This window comes from Martes martes (assembly GCF_963455335.1).
Source record: "Martes martes genome assembly, chromosome: 9".
NCBI lineage: Eukaryota > Metazoa > Chordata > Mammalia > Carnivora > Mustelidae > Martes > Martes martes.
The window spans coordinates 65,263,638-65,288,993 of NC_137896.1; the positions used below are offsets into that span (position 1 = coordinate 65,263,638).

The 25,356-nt window shown below is 39.4% G+C and overlaps 1 protein-coding gene across 1 annotated transcript in view; it reads right to left on the bottom strand.

The window, feature by feature from the left end:
- Window positions 1–25,356, bottom strand: part of TMEM131 (transmembrane protein 131) — a 229,654-nt gene that overhangs the window by 60,332 nt on the left and 143,966 nt on the right. The window contains exons 8-11 of the mRNA XM_080813933.1: window positions 24,656–24,736; window positions 22,256–22,406; window positions 22,096–22,152; window positions 20,850–20,911 (exon numbers count right to left, since the gene is read on the bottom strand). Coding sequence (XP_080670059.1) covers window positions 20,850–20,911; window positions 22,096–22,152; window positions 22,256–22,406; window positions 24,656–24,736 — 351 coding nt within the window. The remainder of the gene's footprint in view (window positions 1–20,849; window positions 20,912–22,095; window positions 22,153–22,255; window positions 22,407–24,655; window positions 24,737–25,356) is intronic.

The following is a 25,356-nucleotide window of genomic DNA, read 5'->3' on the forward strand; positions in this document are numbered from 1 at the left end:
CTCTAATTGGAGCTGCAAGTGGATTTGTTCATATTGATATATTTATTATCAATAAGCTTGGTGCTAGTAGCAATCATTTAAAATACAAATCCCTTCCTTCCTTGAAGGCTGTGTGTGCATGTGTGTGTTATTTTTAAGAATAAAACAACGCAGTTTGACCTGTGACATAAACTACAAAATGGAAAGGTCTCATATACTATACTACTACACTAATACTTCTTCCAAAAGAATGGAAAGCAGTACAGAAGTATATGTGACAGTCCCATAGTGATCGGTTTATGCACAAAGAAGAAATTAACTATTTAAGTAGAAGAGTCAGTTTGAGTAAGCTGCCCATCTACTGTGGGCCTTATTTTTCCTGCTTGTAAAATACCAGGATTGGATTAGGTATTTTCTCAGATTCCATCTATCTACAAAGTTTTGTGATTCTATTAATTTTGTTCTTTTTTCAAATGAGCCACTTTTCTCCTGAGGTCAAGATTTGTTAGAGAGATGATCAGATAAAGCTCTGTAGTTTGCAGAGGACTGCCACATGCTCTACTGAATGCGGCAGAGCAGCAACGAAATCTTGACCATTTTCAAACACGCCTAAGGTGGCAGTTCAGTAGGAACAACCACAACACTTTTTGAGTGTTATCAGCCTGCATAACAGCAAACCAGAAATAGCTAAGCAATGGTATTTATTAAAATACAGTCACTCTAAGTTGTTGGTGGGAATGCAAACTGGTGCAGCCACTCTGGGAAACAGTATGGAGGTTCCTCAAAAAGTTAAAAGCAGAGCTGCCCTACGACCCAGCAATTGCACTATTTACCCCAAATACTAGCTATTTACCCCAAAGCATATAAACATAGTGATTCGAAGGGGCATCTGAACCCCAGTGTTTATATTAGCAATATTCACAATAGCCAAAATATGGAAAGAGCCCTGATGTCCACTGACAGATGAATGGATAAAGAGGTTGTATGTATATACAATGGAATATTACTCAGCCATTAAAAATAAAGGAAATCTTACCATTTGCAATGATGTGGATGGAACCAGAGGGTATTATGCTAAGCAAAGTAAGTCAGTGAGAGAAAGACAAATACCATATGCTCTCACTCATATGTGGAATTTAAGAAACAAAACAGATGAACATAGGGGAAGGGAAGGAAAATAAATAAGATGAAAACAGAAAGGGAGGCAAACCATAAGAGGCTCTTAACTATAAGAAACAAACTGAGGGTTGCTGGAGCGGAGATGGGTTGGGGAATAGGGTAACTGGGTGGTGGGCATTAAGGAGGGCACTTGATGTAATGAGCAATGGATGTTATATGCAACTGATGAATCACTAAATTCTACCCCTGAAACTAATTACAATATATGTTAATTAAATTGAATTTAAATTAAAAATTAAAAATATATAGTCACTGTAAGAAGTAAGATCTTAGAATACTTGATGAAAAATGTTTTTCTTTTTCTTTTTTTTTTTTTTAAAGATTTTTTATTTATTTACTTGGCAGACAGAGATCACAAGCAGGCAGAGAGGCAGGCAGAGAGAGAGGAAGAGAAGCAGGCTCCCCGCTGAGCAGGGAGCCCAATGCGGGACTCGATCCCAGGACCCTGGGATCATGACCTGAGCCGAAAGCAGGGGCTTTAACCCACTGAGCCACCCAGGCGCCCTGAAAAATGTTTTTCTCACATGAAACATACTACTTTAAGATTTTCCTCACCAGAGGAAAATTTTTATATTCAGTATTATTACATATATAATATATATGTATATATACTATAGCAATAGTAAGTATTTAATTGATTTGTGTTTTATACGAATGATCTGTTCACTTACTATCATTAAAAAAAAACAAACAAACGGAGGGAGACAAGATGGCGGGGAAGTAGGAGGAGGCGCCTTTTCAACCTGCACCCTAAAGTGAGCTGATTACCTACCAAAGAACTCCGATCACCCATGAAATCAGCCTGAGATCAGAATTATACACGTCTGGATCTCTACGGGGGCCAGAAGATGCCAGTGGGCAGGTAAAGTGGAGTGGGAACGTCGGACTGATATCGGAAGATAAACAAAAGGGGGAGGGAGCCACCAGAGGCGACCGACTGGAAAATAATAGCCCAATACGAGAGTGCCCGGCATCTGGGGACCAGCATTAACTTGGAGTCTTGTTGAAAGCACTCAAAAGAGCAAAGACTCGCGCGGGGAAATTGTGGGAATCGGGGCGGATAGGGATAGGGGCTTAAGTCCCCAGACCCAGGGCAGCATCCCCTGGCGCTGAGCCAGAGAGTGCGGCGGAGAAACCTGGTCTTTGTCCCGGAGCCGCCAGTGCGCCGGAGAACGGGTGGAGTCCGGCTCCCGTGAGGGGCTGGGAGCCACACCAGACGGCAGAACGCGCACCTTACTGGAGATGCACGCGTGCCTCAACCTCCCCTGAGAGAGGTGCACGAACGCCCAGCCTGGTGTTCTGGGACCCACGCGGTGATAGACCCACGCGGCGATAGAGCCGATAGAGCTGGAGGCGCCGCGCCCCAAACCATCCCCTGGGAGAGGTGCGCGCAAGCCCTGAGCTCTCAGCCCCAGCCAGCGGGAAAATCTCAGTGTGCGATTGCTGCTTGGAACCTCCCTGGCGGTCTGGAGCTGCCCAGACAGCCACAGCTGCCTTGGTTTTGCGTACAAGCAGGAGATCCTGCGTCCCCAGGGACCGCGACTCAGAACCTGCTCTGCCAGCGGCCCAGCGGCTGCAGCACCTGCAGGGGAGCAGACTGAGGCTTCTCTCTGAGAGGGAGGTTGGGGTGCAGTTTTCTTTCCTCTAAACCTCCAAAAACCATCAAAAGCTGTCAAGGCGAGAGAAAAGAAGTGAACAAACATAAAAACCTCCAGAGAACAAAAACCTGAAAAAAACGTTTTTCTCAGAGCCCACCCCCTTGAGGGGGTCGGGAGGACTTAACTCAGGGAACATCATTGACTGAAAACCCACGTGGCAGCCCCCTCCCCCAGAAAACAAATCAGGAAAAAAAAAAAAAAAAGACTACAAGAGAACAACCACCACTACTTCATAGATACAACTTTTATTTTTAATTCTTTCCCACTATTCTGGTTCATTTTTTTTCTTTTTTTATATAGATAATTTTTTAACCTATTTACCATCACAGTGAGATGTCCAGTACATCAAATTCCATGATAAACTTCTAACCTGAATTTTTTTGATACATACACATGTGTTTTTCTTTTGCTTTTCTATTTTCTTAATTTTTAAAAAAATTTTTAATTTAGTTTAGTCCAGTTTATTCCTTTTTTATTTTTATTTTCTAATATTCATATAGAGTTAAACTTCAAGGTAACCCCCTTTCTCCAAGCAATGCTACCCCTATAGGTGAACCAATTTTTAATCCCCCTTTTTCTTAGGAAAGTTGAGTCCTTTAACAAAGATATCAAGATACATCCAGGAAGAATCAAAATAACCTTCCTCGCCCACACCGAGAATCTATAACCATGCTCCCATCTTTTTCTTCTGCCAGTGTCTCTGTGTATTTATGTTTGTCTGGATAGTATATAAATCTTATACTTGGGGTTCTTCTTGACGAGGCTCCTCCTTTTTTTTGCTTATATATATATTTTTTTTCTCTCGTCATATACTTTTATCAGTCTTTTTGTTTGTCTGTTTTTGTTTGTATATGTCATAAACCTTACCCTGGGGCCCATTTGGGCTGAACCTTCACTTTTATCTTCCCTTTTTTTCCTGTCTCTCTCTCTCCCTCTTTTTCTTTTTCTTTTCTTTTTTCTCTCATTTGGGTGGGGAATCCTGAGTGCTCAGAAGCGTTCTAGGGTGCACCTTGACTGCACCACGGTCAATACATCCAGCTACATCTGTCCAGTCATCTCTCACCAAAATGACTAGGAGGAGGAATCCCCAACAGAAGAAAAATACAGAGGATGGGCCTTCTGCAACAGAGCTAACGGCTATCAACATAGACAATATGTCAGAAAGAGAATTCAGGCTAACAATTATCCAGGCAATAGCTAGGTTGGAGAAAGCCATGGATGACCAAACAGAATTGATTAGGGCAGAATTGAAAGCGACCAGAGAGGAGGTTCATAATGTTAGGGCAGAGCTGAAGGCCACCAGGGATGAGGTTCACAACGCTCTCAATGAGTTCCAATCTAATCTAGATTCTCTAAAAGCTAGGGTAACTGAGACAGAAGATAGAATTAGTGATCTGGAGGACAAACAAATAGAGAGAAAGGATCAGGAGGAAGCCTGGAACAAACAGCTTAGAAGCCACGAAAACAGAATCAGGGAAATAAATGATGCCATGAAACGTTCCAACGTCAGAATTATTGGAATCCCTGAAGGGGAGGAGAAAGAAAGAAGTCTAGAAGATATAGTGGAACAAATTTTTCATGAAAATTTTCCCAATCTTGCGAATGGAACAAGTGTTCATGTACTAGAAGTAGAAAGGTCCCCCCCCAAGATTATAAATTCAAAAAAAACATCCAGGCACCTCATAGTAAAATTGAGGAATCATAATTGTAGATACAATCTCTTGAAAGCCGCTAGGACAAAGAACCTCCTTACCTACAGAGGAAAGCCCATCAGAATAACGTCAGACCTGTCCACAGAGACCTGGCAAGCCAGAAAGGGCTGGCAAGATATATTCAGGGCACTCAATGAGAAGAACATGCAGCCAAGAATACTTTATCCAGCAAGACTGACATTCAAAATGGATGGAGAGATAAAGAGTTTCCAAGACCGGCAAGGCTTGAAAGACTATGCAACCACCAAGCCGACACTGCAGGAAATATTAAGGGGGGTTCTATAAAAGAGGAAAAATCCTAAGAATAGCATTGAACAGAAATATAGAGACAATCGACAGAAAGAAAGACTTCAAAGATAACACAATGTCAATAAAAACGTATCTCTCAATAATCACTCTCAATGTGAATGGCCTAAATGCACCCATAAAACGACACAGGGTTGCAGATTGGATAAAACGACAGGACCCATCCATATGTTGTCTACAAGAGACCCATTTTGAACCTAAAGATACACCCAGACTGAAAGTGAAGGGATGGAGAAGCATCTTTCACGCCAATGGGCCTCAAAAGAAGGCCGGGGTAGCGATTCTCATATCAGATAAATTAGATTTTAAACTAAAGACAGTAGTCAGGGATACAGAAGGACACTACATCATTCTTAAAGGGACTATCCACCAAGATGATCTAACAATTGTAAATATCTATGCCCCCAATATGGGAGCAGCCAATTACATAAGAAAACTATTAATCAAGATAAAGAGTCATATTGATATGAATACATTAATAGTAGGAGATCTTAACACGCCTCTCTCAGAAATAGACAGATCATCGAAGCAGAAAATCAATAAAGAAATAAGAGCATTGAATGACACATTGGACCAGATGGACCTCATAGATATATACAGAACATTCCACCCTAAAACAACAGAATACTCATTCTTCTCAAGTGCACATGGAACCTTCTCCAGAATAGACCACATACTGGGTCACAAATCAGGGCTCAACCGATACCAAAAGACTGAGATGATTCCCTGCATATTCTCAGATCACAATGCTTTGAAACTGGAGCTCAATCACAAGGAAAAGTTCAGAAGGAACTCAAATACCTGGAAGCTAAAGACCACCTTGCTTAAGAATGCTTGGATCAACCAGGAGATCAAAGAAGAACTTAAACAATTTATGGAAACCAATGAGAATGAAGACACTTCACTCCAAAACCTATGGGATACAGCAAAGGCGGTCCTAAGGGGGAAATTCATAGCCATCCAAGCCTCCCTCAAAAAAATTGAAAAATCCAGAATACACCAGCTGTCTCTACACCTTAAAGAACTGGAGAATCAACAACAAATCAAACCAACTCCACACGTAAGAAGGGAAATAATCAAGATTAGAGCAGAGATCAACGAGGTAGAAACCAGAGATACAGTAGAACGTATCAACGAAACTAGAAGCTGGTTTTTTGAAAGAATCAATAAGATCGATAAACCATTGGCCACACTAATCCAAAAGAAAAGAGAGAAAGCCCAAATTAATAAAATTATGAATGAAAAGGGAGAGATCACAACTAACACCAAGGAAGTAGAAACAATCATCAGAAGCTATTATCAACAGTTATACGCCAATAAGCTAAGCAACCTAGATGAAATGGATGCATTCCTGGAAAACTATAAACTCCCAAAATTGAACCAGGAAGAAATTGACAACCTGAATAGACCGATATCTAGTAACGAGACTGAAGCAGTGATCAAAAACCTCCCAAAAAACAAGAGCCCAGGACCTGACGGATTCCCTGGGGAATTCTATCAAACTTTCAAAGAAGAAATAATACCTATTCTCCTGAAGCTGTTTCAAAAAATTGAAGCAGAAGGAAAACTTCCAGACTCTTTTTATGAAGCCAGCATCACCCTGATCCCCAAACCAGGCAAAGACCCTACCAAAAAGGAGAATTTCAGACCGATATCACTGATGAATATGGATGCTAAGATTCTCAACAAGATCCTAGCAAACAGGATCCAACAGCACATTAAAAAGATTATCCACCATGACCAGGTAGGATTCATCCCTGGGTTACAAGGATGGTTCAACATTCGCAAATCAATCAATGTGATAGAACAAATCAATAAGAGAAGAGAGAAGAACCACATGATCCTCTCCATTGATGCAGAAAAAGCTTTTGACAAAATCCAGCATCCGTTCCTGATTAAAACGCTTCAAAGTATAGGGATAGAGGGAACATTCCTGAACTTCATCAAATCTATCTATGAAAAACCCACAGCAAATATCATCCTCAATGGGAAAAAGCTTGCAGCCTTCCCATTGAGATCAGGAACACGACAAGGATGCCCACTCTCACCACTCTTGTTCAACATAGTATTAGAAGTTCTAGCAACAGCAATCAGACAACAAAGAGAAATAAAAGGTATCCAAATTGGCAAGGAAGAAGTCAAACTCTCTCTCTTCGCAGATGACATGATTCTTTATATGGAAAACCCGAAAGACTCCACCTCCAAACTACTAGAACTCATACAGCAATTCAGTAATGTAGCAGGATACAAAGTCAATGTCCAGAAATCAGTGGCTTTCTTATACACTAACAATGAAAATACAGAAAGGCAAATTAGAGAATCGATTCCATTTACTATAGCACCAAAAACCATAAGACACCTCGGAATAAACCTAACCAAAGAGGTTAAAGATCTGTACTCGAGGAACTACAGAACACTCCTAAAAGAAATTGAAGAAGACACAAAAAGATGGAAGACCATTCCATGCTCTTGGATGGGAAGAATAAACATCGTTAAAATGTCTATACTGCCCAGAGCAATCTATACTTTTAATGCCATTCCAATCAAAATTCCACCAGTATTTTTCAAAGAGCTGGAGCAAATAATACTAAAATTTGTATGGAATCAGAAGAGACCCCGAATTGCTAAGGAAATGTTGAAAAACAAAAATAAAACTGGTGGCATCACGTTACCTGATTTCAAGCTTTACTACAAAGCTGTGATCACCAAGACAGCATGGTACTGGCATAAAAACAGACACATGGACCAGTGGAACAGAGTAGAGAGCCCAGATATGGACCCTCAACTCTATGGTCAAATAATCTTTGACAAAACAGGAAAAAATATCCAGTGGAAAAAAGACAGTCTCTTCAATAAATGGTGCTGGGAAAACTGGACAGCTATATGTAGAAGAATGAAACTTGACCATTCTCTTACACCGTACACAAAGATAAACTCGAAATGGATAAAAGACCTCAACGTGAGACAGGAATCCATCAGAATCCTCGAGGAGAACATAGGGAGTAACCTCTTTGATATCAGCCATAGCAACTTCTTTCAAGATATGTCTCCAAAGGCGAAGGAAATAAAGGCAAAGATGAACTTCTGGGACTTCATCAAGATAAAAAGCTTCTGCACAGCAAAAGAAACAGTCATCAAAACAAAGAGGCAACCCACGGAATGGGAGAAGATATTTGCAAATGACAGTACAGATAAAAGGTTGATATCCAGGATCTATAAAGAACTCCTCAAACTCAACACACACAAAACAGATAATCATATCAAAAAATGGGCAGAAGATATGAACAGACACTTCTCCAATGAAGACATACAAATGGCTACCAGACACATGAAAAAATGTTCATCATCACTAGCCATCAGGGAGATTCAAATCAAAACCACATTGAGATACCACCTTACACCAGTTAGAATGGCCAAAATTAGCAAGACAGGAAACAATGTGTGTTGGAGAGGATGTGGAGAAAGGGGAACCCTCTTACACTGTTGGTGGGAATGCAAACTGGTGCAGCCACTTTGGAGAACAGTGTGGAGATTCCTCAGGAAATTAAAAATAGATCTTCCCTATGACCCTGCAATTGCACTGCTGGGTATTTACCCCAAAGATACAGATGTAGTGAAAAGAAGGGCCATCTGTACCCCAATGTTTATAGCAGCAATGGCCACGGTCGCCAAACTGTGGAAAGAACCAAGATGCCCTTCAACGGATGAATGGATAAGGAAGATGTGGTCCATATACACTATGGAGTATTATGCCTCCATCAGAAAGGACGAATACCCAACTTTTGTAGCAACATGGACAGGACTGGAAGAGATTATGTTGAGTGAAATAAGTCAAACAGAGAAAGTCAAGTATCATATGGTTTCACTTATTGGTGGAGCATAACAAATAATATAGAGGACAAGGGTAGATGGTGAGGAGAAGGGAGTTGAGGGAAATTGGAAGGGGAGGTGAACCATGAGAGACTATGGACTCTGAAAAACAACCTGAGGGTTTTGAAGGGGCGGGGGTGGGAGGTTGGGGGAACCAGGTGGTGGGTATTAGGGAGGGCACAGATTGCATGGAGCACTGGGTGTGGTGAAAAAACAATGACTACTGTTACGCTGAAAATAAATAAAAAATTAAAAAAAAAAAACAAAAAAACAAACAAACAAACAAACACCCAACCCTAAACCAGTTAAAATTCATTTTCCAAGGAAACAAAAGCACGGCCAAACAAACAAAACACTTAAATAGTTGGCTCATTCTGGTGGCTTTAAAGGAAAAATAATACATAATCATTAACTTGTATTAAGCATATTTACACTAATAATCTGTTTTAGTATCAGTCACTTAAGTGTTGCTTACTAAAGATAATTGAGAAGTGGAAAAAATATGGCAAGATTCCCAGGAAAGGCAGCTTGCACATGTTCTAAATATAGTTCTAGCCTTTTCTCATGGTATTCATACCCAATTAAAGCTCAGTAACTCTCAAGTAAGATTCAAAGGTCCAGGACACTCTAAAACTACTTACAAAAACATTTGAGCAAGTAAGGAAAAAACCTTTCAGAATGTAACAACTGTATTTTTAACAGTAGCTACACAAATTCACTAAAGCTCAAATCAAGTTGACAGTGGTAAAACTGACAAATATATCCTTGTTTCTTATTCATTATCAGTAAGGAAACTTTATGCAAATGTTCCTCTTAAGATATCTCATGCAAATTTATTCCATCATTTATACCACATTAAGGTTTTTAAGTGTTGAGGAAAATCATATTCTCAGAGTTGCATTATACACCATTAATGTCAGGTAGACTTGAACCAGGTATCTTGTCCAATTGCAGGTAACAAACTTTTATTTTGAGACACTTGCTTTAGGGGTCCCATATCTAGAAAGATGAAGAGGCTCTGAATTCCCTGAAGGGGAATAAAAAAATCCTCCAGCTTCTGATTAAGATGTTACATATTTGTGAAATGGACAGAGGCAGGGACACTTTTAAAAATGTGTCAGTCTCTATGTCTGGCATACTATGCAGAAAGGGGAAAAACTTAGGAAGCTCTCTTAAAACTCAGTTTCCATGTAGATGGGCTTGTCCCCTGGCCGATAAGGTAAGCAGTCTAAGCTAACACCATCTCAAGTGGACCAGTGCAACAGACTCCTAACTCTATGTAGTGCATTTTCCACAAAGTAGCTACTATGACCTTTACAACACAGATGATGACCTTTCAAATCAGATGATGTCACTCCCTTGCTTAAAATTCTGTAATTTGCTGTTGCACTTACAACAAAATCTAAACATTTTCCAAAGCCCAGAAAGCCATGATTAACTCTCTGGCCCTCACCTTATACATTCAACCCTTCCTTGTTTCCCATGACATCCAAAGCTGTTCCCGCCTCAGGCTTTTGCACTTGGTGTTCCCTTTGATGGGAACTTTCATCTGCCAGCTTCTCTTATGGGTGCCAACTGCTTACTCTTCAGTTATTACCTCAAATGTCAGCTCCTCAGAGACAACCCTATCTAAATCATCTCCCTCCCCCCACTTACATGCCATTCTGTTTCTTTTTTTGTTAGAACTTGGTTCAATTTACAATTATGTTGTATACTGGTCATCAGTCTCCCAGCTAAAAAGTGAGCTCAATAGGGGTGGAAACCTTGGTTGGTTGATTTACTGCTGTGTTCTCAGTACTTAGCACAGAAGCTGGCATGTAGCTGACGCTCATTAAATATTTACTGGGTGAATAAAGGAAGAATGAATGAGGAAATATGACAAGACTACCAAAACACTGGCAGAGTTTAGGCTCTGGATATTAGAAAAAATACATACACGGGTAGCTACAGATGCAGATATACAGACAGGTATTATAGATCAATAGGATTTTAGTAGAAATACTAAATATGAAATTAAAATGATATATTTGCAAAGACTTGATTGGTATCATTATATACTAATATACTTTTAAGTAACTTTTGAGTTTTTATGATTGAAGAAGTCTTTTAAAAAAGTTCTGATTCATTTACCTTCTTTGGAAAATCAGAACCTGTGTATGTTATAGGACTGTTGTATTAAGTAAGGTAATCCATGTAAAGAGCCTAGCATAGTGCCTGACCCATAGTAAGAACAAAAATGTTGACTTATAATGTGTCCTAAAACTCTCTAAGAAAAAGGAGGAACATGAGCCTCTTTCCTTCTCTTTTATAACTGAATTTCCTTCTCTTTCCTAACTATGGTATTTTTTCATTCATATTCTTATGATTGATAATTTCATTTTTAAGAAAATGTTTATTGAAAAAGGCATTTAAAAAAAGATTTTTTTTTCTGGAATTTCATTAGCTTTATTTATTTATTTATTTTTTAAATTAAATTTTTTATTTATTTTCAGCGTAACAGTATTCATTGTTTTTTTCACCACACCCAGTGCTCCATGCAATCTGTGCCCTCCCCAATACCCACCACCTGGTTCCCCCACCCTCCCACCCCCCGCCCCTTCAAAACCCTCAGGTTGTTTTTCAGAGTCCCTAGTCTCTCATGGTTCTTTATTTGTTAGAGAGAGCACAAGCAGGGGAGAGGCAGGTAGTGGGAGAAGTAGACTCCCCCCTGAGCATGGAGCCTGATGCGGGGCTCTATCCCAGGACCCCAGGATCATGACCTGAGCTGAAGGCAGACACCTGGGTGACTGAGCCATCCAGGCGTCCCAAAAGACATTTGTTTTGGTCTGTTCATTGTATGTAAAAAGTTGGACAAAATTGCTTGGGCTAAGTAAAGTCATTTTCCCATCAAATCTCTAAACACTCACATTTGGAGAAGTGACTGCAGGCGTCAAGTGTGCCCAACAAGAAAGCTCTCACAACGACCCTGCCCTGTGCAATGGCATCCCACAGACAGAAAAAACCAACCATGGACAAACAGCATGAGAACACACAAAAATAAAAATTATCAGACATCTCGAACTGAGGCAACAGCTGGGTGATCCATCAGTGACAGCCAATGTCTGCCCTACAGGTGAAGAGCTGCCGTCTGCAGCAAAAGAGGGATCTCCCAGTGTGCTGTCAGGAAGCTGTGCTAGGAGAGGCTCTCCCAGTGGAGAAAGCACTTGAGCTCATCCCAGACAAAAAGGGCTGGGAGGAGTGGTGGATATACTACCACGGATACAGTAAATGTGCTCTATATAGCCAAATGCGCTAAAGAAGAAATCAGTATCAAAAAGTTCAAAGAAGGTAAGTAGGTTGTAGCCAATAGAATCTAAACAAATCTAGCAGAAGGAATTATATTCTATTATGGAGGAAACCCAGATAAACGAACTCAGAAATTTTTTAACAAAAACAATCATAATTCTGGGTAAAGAAAGATTTTAAAATGTTAACATTTTAGTGATACAGAGGCCTTTGCATTTCACTGACTGGTAAAACCTAAAACGTGTGTGTGTTCATGGTTGGAGAGGAAACTCTAACAGATTTCTATTTTTTTAATTTGCAAATGTGAGGATAATAGTGTCAAGGGAACAAAGGGGTTCTCCTACTCTCTACCATCTTTACTCATCACCTAAAGGATGTTTTAATGGCAGACAAAGAAAAATAGAGAAAATTAACAAAACCAAAAATTAATTCTTTTAAAGATTTTATTTACTTACTTGACAAAGAAAGAGAGAGAGAGCAACAGACTCCCTGCCAAGGAGGCAGCCCAATGTAGGACTTGATCCCAGGATTGTGGGATCATGCGCTACCGAAAGCAGAGGCTTAACCAATGGAGCCACCCAGCTGCCCTCTTTCAAAGGATCAACAGAAGTGACAAACCCTTAGCTAGACTGACCAAAACCATCTTTAAATACAGAGAAGACTAACTTACTAAAATCAAGAATGAAAAACGGGACATTGCTACCTACTTCACAGGGACAAAAGAATCATAAGGGAATACTATGAACACTGGTACACCAACCAATTAGAAACTTGAGACACAGTGACAAAATCTCTAAGAAGACAAAAGCCACTGAAAGTGAGGCAAGAAGAAACAGACAATCTGAATAGGCCTAAAGAGAGTGAATTTTAAAACTTCCCACAAAGAGAAGCCCAGGCTCACAGGACTTCATTGGTGAATTCTACCAAACATTTAAGAAGAGTTAACACCAGTTCTTCCAAACTCTTCCCAAAAATAGAAGAGGAGAGAATACTTCCCAACTCATTCTACTGGAAAACAACAATAACAAAACACAGCTACCTTTATAAGACAACAGATATTTTAACACCAAACAAGGAAAACAAGTATATTATTGCAGAACGGTCCTTGTCCAGAAGGGTGTTCATATTAACACACATATAACTCACATCTTTATATACATTTACACTGTTCTTATTTTGCTCATTTTTCCATATACTTGTGAAAATGTCAATATAGTTAAAGAGACAAAATCAGTCCCTAACCCCTCAATATAGTAACAATCAGCATTACATATTTAGGAAAACGTAATTAATTATTGCTAAAATAGGAATTCCAAAGATATCATACAACAGAAATATTCACTGTAGTATTTTCTTATGTAAAAGGTCATTACTGGAGAACATGATGATAGTTTCATTCTACAGAGACTTTGATGGTAATCTTTTCAAAAACTGAATCAAAAAAAGTTTTTTTAAAAGCAAGCATATAAAAATATTTCACTAAAACTGCTATTTAAAAAGAAAAATAACAAAACAAAGAGATATAATGCTGCTGTCATACTGTTATATTTTGTTTCAATGGTATCAGGGTGGCCAGGTCAAAAGAGCTGTTCCTTGTCATCTGTGGTGGGGTCCCAACCCATAAGGACCCCCTGAGAAGGACGGGTGTGAATCACAGCAGACCCAGGCAACTGTACCACAGGTTTCTTTCAGCCTGCCAACAGTGGACAGGCAGGAACTCCAAGTGGGGCAGTTTTAGCCCAGAGTAGAGTCGGGGAAGCTCCCTACCAGAACCCATCCCCCTAGTTCTTCTACTTAGCAGCAAAAAATACTAGGTCAGACAGCAGGACACTGCCTGGACTATGATCAATGAGCACAGTTACTACACATTAAAATATGGTTACCTGGGATGACTGTCTCTTGCTCCCTCATTTAGGATTTGTAAACTCTCCTCTCTTTGGTCCATGCTACCAGCTGGCTATAAACTCTGGGTTTGGCCATGGATGGACAAAGGTCCCTAAGTCTCATGCCCATTTGATGTATCTCATTTTATCAGAATTCTCTGATTTTAGGCTACTGACTTTAGCACAGATTATAATAAAAATGTACTACTTTCTTTTTCCATTATTTCCTATATATAATATCTTCAGGACTTCACCAGGAGGTAAAGTTGTGGACCAAAGCAAAATTTGGGTCTCTCTCTCTTATTTCCCCTAAAATCGTGTAACGGCTCCCCAATTCCACTGTAAGGCCTCAAGTTCACTTGTTTCATGTGCATGTGTGCAGGGAAAAGAGGACCCTGGTTTGTAGTCTGCTATCTAGCATGCTATAGTAGTTGCCAGTTAGAAGGATACTTTGGGGCGGGGGAGTCAAGATGGCGGAGAAGTAGCAGGCTGAGACGACATCGGGTAGCAGGAGATCAGCTAGATAGCTTATCTAACCATTGTGAACACCTATAAATCCAACGGGAAATCGAAGAGAAGAAGAGCAACAATCCCAGAAACAGAAAATCGATCACTTTCTGAAAGGTAGGACCTGCGGAGAAGTGAATCCAAAGCGACGGGAAGATAGACCCCGGGGGGAGGGGCCGGCACCCGGCAAGCGGCGGAGCGACGGAGCACAAAATCGGGACTTTTAAAAGTCGGCTCCACTGGGAGACATCGCTCCAGAGGCTAAACTGGGGGGAAACCCAGGCGGGGTCAGCATAACCCCAGGACCCGCGGGGTCACAGAAGGACTGGGGGTGTCTGAGTGCCGCAGAGCTCGCAGGTATTAGAGCGGGGAAGCCGGCTATAGCGACAAAGCCGAGGAGTGAGCTCTAAGCCCGGGGTTACCTTGTGCCGGTCGCAGGCTGGGTGGGCTCGGAGCGCGGCCGGAGGCCACGGAGACAAAAGCGACCCGGCGCTTTTCTCCAGCTCCAACAATTGACTGCTTTCCTCGAGGCGCGACCGCAAGCCAGGGAGGCGGGGCTATTGGGCGCTTTGCTCTGAGAGCGCACTGAGGAGCGGAACCCCAAGCTCTCGGCTCCTCCGGGCCGAGAGATTGGGAGGCCGCCATCTTCATTCCCGTCCTCCGGAACTCTACGGAAAGCGCTCAGGGAACAAAAGCTCCCGAAAGCGAACCCGAGCGGATTACTTAGCCCGGCCCCTGGCAAGGGCGGTGCAATTCCGCCTGCGGCAAAGACACTTGAGAATCACTACAACAGGCCCCTCCCCCAGAAGATCAACAAGAAACCATCCAAAACCAACTTCAGTCACCAAGAACAGCGGAATTCCACAGCAGGAGAAAGCAAATCCTACCTGGACAAAATGACAAGGCGGAAAAACTCACCTCAAAAAAAAGAACAAGAGGCCGTACCGAAGGCTGGAGACCTAATCAATACAGACATAGGTAGCATGACAGATCTAGAGTTCAGAATGACAATTCTCAAGGTTCTAGCCGGGCTCGAAAAAGGCATAGAAGATATTAGAGAAACCCTCTCCGGAGAGATAAAAGCCCTTTCTGGAGAAATAAAAGAACTAAAATCTAACCAAGTTGAAATCAAAAAAGCTATTCATGAGGTGCAATCAAAAATGGAAGCTCTCACTGCCAGGATAAATGAGGCAGAAGAAAGAATTAGTGACATAGAAGACCAAATGACAGAGAATAAAGAAGCTGAGCAAAAGAGAGACAAACAACTACTGGAACACGAGGAGAGGATTCGAGAGATAAGTGACACCATAAGACGACACAACATTAGAATAATTGGTATTCCAGAAGAAGAAGAAAGAGAGAGGGGAGCAGAAGGTATATTGGAGACAATTATTGGAGAGAATTTCCCTAATATGGCAAAGGGAACAAACATCAAAATCCAGGAGATGCTAAGAACGCCCCTCAAAATCAATAAAAATAGGTCCACACCTCGTCACCTGATAGTAAAATTTACAAGTCTTAGTGACAAAGAGAAAATCCTGAAAGCAGCCCGGGAAAAGAAGTCTGTAACATACAAGGGTAAAAACATTAGATTGGCAGCGGACTTATCCACAGAGACCTGGCAGGCCAGAAAGAACTGGCATGATATATTCAGAGCACTAAACGAGAAAAACATGCAGCCAAGAATACTATATCCGGCTAGGCTATCATTGAAAATAGAAGGAGAGATAAAGAGCTTCCAGGACAAACAAAAGCTGAAAGAATTTGCAAACACCAAACCAGCTCTACAGGAAATATTGAAAGGGGTCCTCTAAGCAAAGAGAGACCCTAAAAGTAGTAGATCAGAAAGAAACAGAAACAATATACAGTAACAATCATCTTACAGGCAATACAATGGCACTAAATTCATATCTCTCAATAGTTACCCTGAATGTTAATGGGCTAAATGCCCCAATCAAAAGACACAGGGTATCAGAATGGATAGAAAAACAAAACCCATCCATATGCTGCCTCCAAGAAACTCATTTTAGACCCGAAGACACCTCCAGATTTAAAGTGAGGGGGTGGAAAACAATGTACCATGCTAATGGACATCAGAAGAAAGCTGGGGTGGCAATCCTTATATCAGATCAATTAGATTTTAAGCCAAAGACTATAATAAGAGATGAGGAAGGACACTATATCATACTCAAAGGGTCTGTCCAACAAGAAGATCTAACAATCTTAAACATCTATGCCCCTAACATGGGAGCAGCCAACTATATAAACCAATTAATAACAAAATCAAAGAAATACATCGACAGTAATACAATAATAGCAGGGGACTTTAACACTCCCCTCACTGAAATGGACAGATCATCTAAGCAAAAGATCAACAAGGAAATAAAGGCCTTAAATGACACACTGGACCAGATGGACATCACAGATATATTCAGAACATTCCATCCCAAAGCAACAGAATATACATTCTTCTCTAGTGCACATGGAACATTCTCCAGAATAGACCACATCCTGGGTCATAAATCAGGTCTCAATCGGTACCAAAAGATCGAGATCATTCCCTGCATATTTTCAGACCACAATGCTCTGAAGCTCGAACTCAATCACAAGAGGAAATTTGGAAAGAACGCAAATACATGGAGACTAAACAGCATCCTTCTAAAAAATGAATGGGTCAACCAGGAAATTAAAGAAGAATTGAAAAAATTCATGGAAACAAATGATAATGAAAACACAACAGTTCAAAATCTGTGGGACACAACAAAGGCAGTCCTGAGAGGAAAATATATAGCAGTGCAAGCCTTTCTCAAGAAACAAGAAAGGTCTCAAATACACAACCTAACCCTACACCTAAAGGAGCTGGAGAGAGAACAACAAAGAAAGCCTAAACCCAGCAGGAGAAGAGAAATTATAAAGATCAGAGCAGAAATCAATGAAATAGAAACTAAAAAAACAATAGAACAAATCAACAAAACTAGGAGCTGGTTCTTTGAAAGAATTAATAAGATTGATAAGCCCCTGGCCAGACTTATCAAAAAGAAAAGAGAAAGGACGCAAATAAATAAAATCATGAATGAAAGAGGAGAGATCACAACCAACACCAAAGAAATACAAACAATTATAAGAACATACTACGAGCAACTCTATGGCAACAAATTTGACAACCTGGAAGAAATGGATACATTTCTAGAGATGTATAAACTACCACAACTGAACCAGGAAGAAATAGATAACCTGAACAGACCCATAACCAGTAAGGAGATTGAAACAGTCATCAAAAATCTCCAAACAAACAAAAGTCCAGGACCAGACGGCTTCCCAGGGGAATTCTACCAAACATTTAAAGAAGAATTAATTCCTATTCTCCTGAAACTGTTCCAAAAAATAGAAATGGAAGGAAAACTTCCAAACTCATTCTATGAGGCCAGCATCACCTTGATCCCAAAACCAGACAAGGATCCCACCAAAAAAGAGAATTACAGACCAATATCCTTGATGAACACAGATGCGAAAATTCTCACCAAAATACTGGCCAATAGGATCCAACAGTACATTAAAAGGATTATTCACCACGACCAAGTGGGATTTATTCCAGGGCTGCAAGGTTGGTTCAACATCCGCAAATCCATCAATGTGATACAATACATTAATAAAAGAAAGAGTAAGAACCATATGATACTCTCAATAGATACTGAAAAAGCGTTTGACAAAGTGCAGCATCCCTTCCTGATTAAAACTCTTCAAAGTGTAGGGATAGAAGGCACATACCTCAACATTATCAAAGCCATCTATGAAAAACCCACCGCAAATATCATTCTCAATGGAGAAAAACTGAAAGCTTTTCCGCTAAGGTCAGGAACACGGCAGGGATGTCCGTTATCACCACTGCTGTTCAATATAGTACTAGAAGTCCTAGCCTCAGCAATCAGACAACAAAAAGAAATTAAAGGCATCCAAATCGGCAAAGAAGAAGTCAAACTATCACTCTTTGCAGATGATATGATACTATATGTGGAAAACCCAAAAGGCTCCACTCCAAAACTGCTAGAACTTATACAGGAATTCAGTAAAGTGTCAGGATATAAAGTCAATGCACAGAAATCAGTCGCATTTCTTTACACTAACAACAAGACAGAAGAAAGAGAAATTGAGGAGTCAGTCCCATTTACAATCGTACCCAAAACCATAAGATACCTAGGAATAAATCTAACCAAAGAGGCAAAGAATCTATACTCAGAAAACTATAAAGTACTCATGAAAGAAATTGAGGAAGACACAAAGAAATGGAAAAATATTCCATGCTCATGGATTGGAAGAACAAATATTGTGAAAATGTCTATTTTACCTAAAGCAATCTACACATTTAATGCAATCCCTATCAAAATCCCATCCATTTTTTTCAAAGAAATAGAACAAATAATCCTAAAATTTATATGGAACCAGAAAAGACCTCGAATAGCCAAAGGAATATTGAAAAAGAAAGCCAAAGTCGGTGGTATCACAATTCAGACTTCAAGCTCTATTACAAAGCTGTCATCATCAAGACAGTATGGTACTGGCACAAAAACAGACATATAGACCAATGGAACAGAATAGAGAGCCCAGAAATAGACCCTCAACTCTATGGTCAACTAATCTTCGACAAAGCAGGAAAGAATATCCAATGGAAAAAAGACAGCCTCTTCAACAAATGGTGCTGGGAAAATTGGACAGCCACATGCAGAAAAATGAAATTGGACTATTTCCTTACACCACACACGAAAATAGACTCAAAGTGGATGAAGGACCTCAATGTGCGAAAGGAATCTATCAAAATCCTTGAGGACAATGCAGGCAGCAACCTCTTTGACCTCCACCGCAGCAACTTCTTCCTAGGAACATCGCCAAAGGCAACAGAAGCAAGGGCAAAAATGAACTATTGGGATTTCATCAAGATCAAAAGCTTTTGCACAGCAAAGGAAACAGTTAACAAAACCAAAAGACAACTGACAGAATGGGAGAAGATATTTGCAAACGACATATCAGATAAAGGGCTCGTATCCAAAATCTATAAAGAGCTTATCAAACTCAATACCCAAAGAACAAATAATCCAGTCAAGAAATGGGCAGAGGACATGAACAGACATTTCTGCAAGGAAGACATCCAGATGGCCAACAGACACATGAAAAAATGCTCCACATCACTCGGCATCAGGGAAATACAAATCAAAACCACAATGAGATACCACCTCACACCAGTCAGAATGGCTAAAATTAACAAGTCAAGAAATGACAGATGCTGGCGAGGATGCGGAGAGAGGGGAACCCTCCTACATTGTTGGTGGGAATGCAAGCTGGTGCAACCACTCTGGAAAACAGTGTGGAGGTTCCTCAAAAAACTGAAAATAGAGCTACCCTACGACCCAGCAATTGCACTCCTGGGTATATATCCTAAAGATACAAATGTGGTGCTCCGAAGGGGCACGTGCACCCGAATGTTTATAGCAGCAATGTCCACAATAGCCAAACTGTGGAAAGCGCCTAGATGTCCATCAACAGATGAATGGATAAAGAAGATGTGGTATATATACACAATGGAATACTATGCAGCCATCAAAAGACATGAAATCTTGCCATTTGCGACGACGTGGATGGAACTAGAGGGTATCATGCTTAGCGAAATAAGTCAATCGGAGAAAGACAACTATCATATGATCTCTTTGATATGAGGAAGTGGAGATGCAAGGTGGGGGGGGTTGGGGGGAGGTAGGAAAAGAAAAAATGAAAAGATGGGATTGGGAGGGAGACAAACCATAAAAGACTCAATCTCAAGAAACAGACTGAGGGTTGCGGGGGGGAAGGGGGATGGGAGAGGGTGGTGGGGAAATGGACATTGGGGAGGGTATGTGCTATGATGAGTGCTGTGAAATGTGTAAACCAGACGATTCACAGACCTGTACCCCTGGGGATAAAAATACATTATATGTTTATTAAAATAAAAAAATTTAAAAAAAAAAAAAAAAAGAAGGATACTTTGGACAAATACTAACAGCATTCTCACATTACCTACCGTATCTCTTTGCTTTATTATTATTTCCCAACTCATTTGAACCCTTTTTACCCCTCTCTCTTTACTTACCCATACCTTACGTCTAACAGCTAAACCTGATGGAATCATTATAACCCGTTTTTCTTTGCACATGGCACACATCCTAGGATTTATCAGAATCCACAAGCTTCTTAAATGACACCTAAAGAAGAACCTCAGGGACTTTGGTTCAGACTTGGCTTGGGGAAGATCATCTACTTTCCTTCTCATCTTTAAAGGTGGTTAGAGGAAGAATAGGTTTCTCATATCACACTTAGAACCCAACTACACTAGGCCACCATAAAACAGAATCGTTTAGAAAAAGAGTTTAATTATTTTTAACTTTCTCTTAAGTTTAAAAACAGAGAATATATAAATTTGGAGAAAATAGATAAAAACTTACTGTTATTGGTACATCTTTTGTTCCTGAATTTAATAAATGAAGGTTTAAAACTTTTGGTAGATCTGTTAAAATTGAAGAAAAGAAATATTTCTTTAACATGTGTGCTTTACAGCAAGCTAGAATTTTTACCTTATTAGATATGAGACTGAACCTATTCTAGAACATGAAAAAGAACTATAATTACATTAGTAAAAAGAATGTGATCCTACCCAACTCATAAGGATACAGTGTATTACAAGAACCACGCCCTCCTAAATAACCAGAAAAAACATAATTTTTTAGTGGAATTAGACATTATTACTAATCTTTTAGTTTTCCAGGAAAGCATAAGGAAGCAAATTAATAATGTGCAATGTGAAATTATCACAATAAAACCAAATCTAATTTTCAAAAAGGGGTCTTCAATCCTGAACAACCAAATTCTAATTATACATGACCCACAGAAATCCCAAATTATAACTATTTCTATTTTTTTCTTAATAAATCCTTTAACTTGAGTGATTTCAATTTTAGAAATCGAATACTTTCTTTGAACATCTGGGGCAAATTTAACATTATGTTATTATAATATAACTGAATAATTAATGTTAATAAAATATTAATAAAATTAATAATAAAATGGCATAATCTAAGAATCCAGAAATAGTTTATTATTTATTTTACTACTATTATTTTTTTAAAGATTTTTAAAAAAATTTTTAAAAAGATTTTATTTATTTATTTGACAGGCAGAGAGAGATCATAAGTGGGCAGAGAGGCAGGCAGAGAGAGAGGGGGAAGCAGGCTCCCCGCTGAGCAGAGAGCCCGATGCAGGGCTTGATCCCAGGACCCTGAGATCATGACCCAAGCCGGAGGCAGAGGCTTAACCCACTGAGCCACCCAGGCGCCCCTATTTTACTATTAAAAAAAAGATTCAGCATAACTGAATATGTGACAACCTAGATTAAAAAACTAAGAAACTATAACTTCTGCCTCATTGTTCTGTTTAGAAGACTTCACTTATCTCATGACCTTGTTTTCCCACCTGGTAAGCAATGGTGTCCCTCAGAGGAATGGGGTATGAACTCATGAGGGCTTGGAGTTCCCAACAGTAGGTTTGAACGAGATCGTGTAACTCACTGAAAGGTAACTCTCAAAGCTGAGTTACCAAGGAGTTAAAGAAGAGTCAGCCATTCAGCACTGTTCTGACCAGAGTTTTTTTTTTTTTTTTTTAAAGACTTAGAAAAATACTGTCTCTTTTCTTTACCTTGTGTTCGTAGTGTACCAAAATCTAACATTTCGGTTGAGGAATAAATTCCAGGAGCTTGGAAAAGAGAAAAGTAAACCATTAGATTTTACTTTGCCCAGAGTAAGATGTACTAAAAACAAAACAAACACATTTGCAGCTCCTTCGGTTTTCTACTAACCTGTTGTAACTTCTACCTCAACAGGAAGAATGATAAACTCTGTGCTGTCTGAAGCATTCGTTTTTATTCTGATGAAGGCTGTGTGGTTATCTGCTTCTCTGGATGAAAAGCTGGCTCTCATCACTCCCTTGGTTTCATAAGGAGGGATCTCCTGACAAGTTAACAGACCATATGTAGCACAGATTTTGTAATGTTCCACATTACAATAAACCACAGTTTAGCGAATAAGATGAGAATGACTGAAAGATGCATTATTATTTTATATGCCTACTAAGAAAAAAACCACATTGCCACTTAAATATATTCCATGGATCGTAACACGCTCCAATTTTGAAGAACATTAAATGTGAAAAAAAAGTGCACCTTAGAATTGACAAAGCATGATATAAAAAATCAAGCAAAGAAAAAAAAATCATCTGGAAACAAACTGTCAGTTGCAAAATTATCATTAAAAGACTGAATTATTCTATAAATCATTTATTCTTTGACGTGATGTTTGTGTATACAATTCACTCCTAAAATTCTCTAACAAATAGACATGTCACTATTGGAGGGAAATGCTTTTCCAGAAGTCTACAGAAATTTCTTTAAATAATAACTGAGAGAGCTCTTTAAATGAAAGTGTCCTTGCATTTAAAACTAAACACAACAAAGCTTCCCAGGCAATCGCAGTGCACCAACTGCTTTCAGTAAGACTCTTAGCAAGTAAGATAGCAAACATTTTCAGGCCTGGAATGACAGAACATTCAGAAATACACTAGAAGGAAGATTCATCAGGGAAAAAAAAATTTCTTTTTAGATGTCCTTTTTCCTGGTTTTACAACAATCTGGCTTCCTTGGGACCACCAGAATTTCTCTCCACCCACCTTTTGGTATATTTGAGGAGATCCCTGTGATATAGAATTTACTGGTCTTCACTTACCTCTATTCTCTTAACTTTTTAGCCTCAAAGTAGGAAAGAAATGATTGGAACCCTCCTGGGGCCACTAGAGATGCACCATCCACTTCCCCATCTCTAGGGAGCTGACTGGTCTCTGGGCTTTTCTTATGTATACTGTAAATGGGCTGAGGGTGAGGTCAAGGCCAACTGACTTTTCTTACTCTAGGTTTATAGGAATAAGAATAACTTTATCTTTTTTTGTAGCCACTGGGAATCTTAAAACATTATGCCATCTCTGCTACCATTGATCACAATTCTTAAATAATGAGAAATCTCAATTCTCTGATGTTTTTTGGTTACCAATTATATTTCACAGTAAATTCTTAGTTCTTCTATCTAGAATTAGAATACAAATTGAATAGCTTATAGTTAATTCTCCAAAGCACTGTTTTAAATACTATTTCTCCCAAAGGCTTTTCAAACAATAACATAATTTCAAGATAAAATATTTTTTGTGAAAGGATATACATGAACCATCCATTACATATTTCTACCTGCTAATGTGTTCCTGTATCGGAGGAGTTAACCAAATCCCTGACAAATCTGTTTCTAATTGCTCAAGTCAACATTCTAAAAATGTCCCCTCTGCATCCCTTCCTAGGATGAGACTGGTCAGAAGACAGAACAAGAGGCTAGGTGTGTTTAATAGAGCAATTAATAAATAAATTTGATATTCTGAACTTACTCATACCAGTAAAGTCTGTTGTCTCCAATTATGGATGAGGAGCGGTCTGAGTGCCCTCGGTACAAGAACTGCACCTCCTATGCTTTTCCCCTCTTTGATTAAGGTGTGGTAAATAACATTTAAAGAAAAACCCTCTGATGACAGGAAACTCTACAAATAAGGTAGTTGCTACATATTCACTGACTTGGCTAATATTTGCCAATATTCTCTAAGAAAAAGTGGTTCTCTAAGAATTGACACAAACTAGTATTAACTATTCAGTAATATTAAAGGTGGATGTAAATCACCTAAGAATTTAAAATGTTCTAAATTGTCATGAGGGCTTGACTACATTCTCTCTGAAAATGTCATCACTATCAACAATAAATCTGCATGTTCAATTCTCTACCTCAAACATATAATGGATCTTTCCCACAGGTTTTTTTTTTTTTAAAATCTTGGTATAAAGCACATTATAAATGATTATATTCAGAGACAACATTACCAATATAATTCTATGAAAGAATAGTTGAAATCTCTTCCTTTTCACAGAGTGGGTTAAAGCTCCCACCAATTTTGTTCATTGCTCTTCCCCAAAATTACTACTTATACTTTTCTCTCTATGTATCATCTAATTTTCAAATATATCTGATGTAAGTTTATAATTAAGATATAATTAAGGGAAAGTCACCCACATTTATACAGCTGATAAATGTGGTGTATAATTTCTGGTGTATTTAAGAACATAATTGGTTCCATGTGACTACACATGAGAGAAAAATACACCATCACTCACCCACAGTTTTCTGGTACCTCCTTGTTGACCCGTTGGAAGTTCTAGGTGAAGATCTCCTCCGCTAGAGTACATTTCTACAACCTATGACAAAACAGCATGTGATGGTTAAGTTCAAAATCACATTCTCAATGCAACTGATTTGCTGTTAAACAGAAATACGTCTGACATCCTGTGTCTTAGAAAAACTTAAAAACATTTACAGACATAAAAGTAGGATAAGTATCATGTCTTATCACTGGAGTCAGTGCTTCATATGTGTGACCAATGGTGGTTATTTTTGATTAAAACAAAGTAACTTCCAAATATTAAATTTAGAGTATAGTTATATCAGACACTGGATTAAAGAAAATCCATCCACAGAACACCTTTTATTTTTTTCCGAAGGAAAAACAGTTTATGGAAATGCAATTTTTGTACTTCTTATAGTAACATGGTACCTTTTTTTTTTTTAAGATTTTATTTATTTGAGAGAGAGAATGAGAGAAAGAGAGAGAGAACATGAGAAGGGGAAGGGTCAGAGGGAGAAGCAGATTCCCCACGGAGCAGGGAACCCAATGTGGGACTCGGTTCTGGGACTCCAGGATCACAACCTGAGCTGAAGGCAGTCACTTAACCAACTGAGCCACTCAGGCGCCCAACACAGTGCTTTTTTCAGTCCCACATTTATATCAAGATTTAGCAGCAGATCTAACAACTACTAT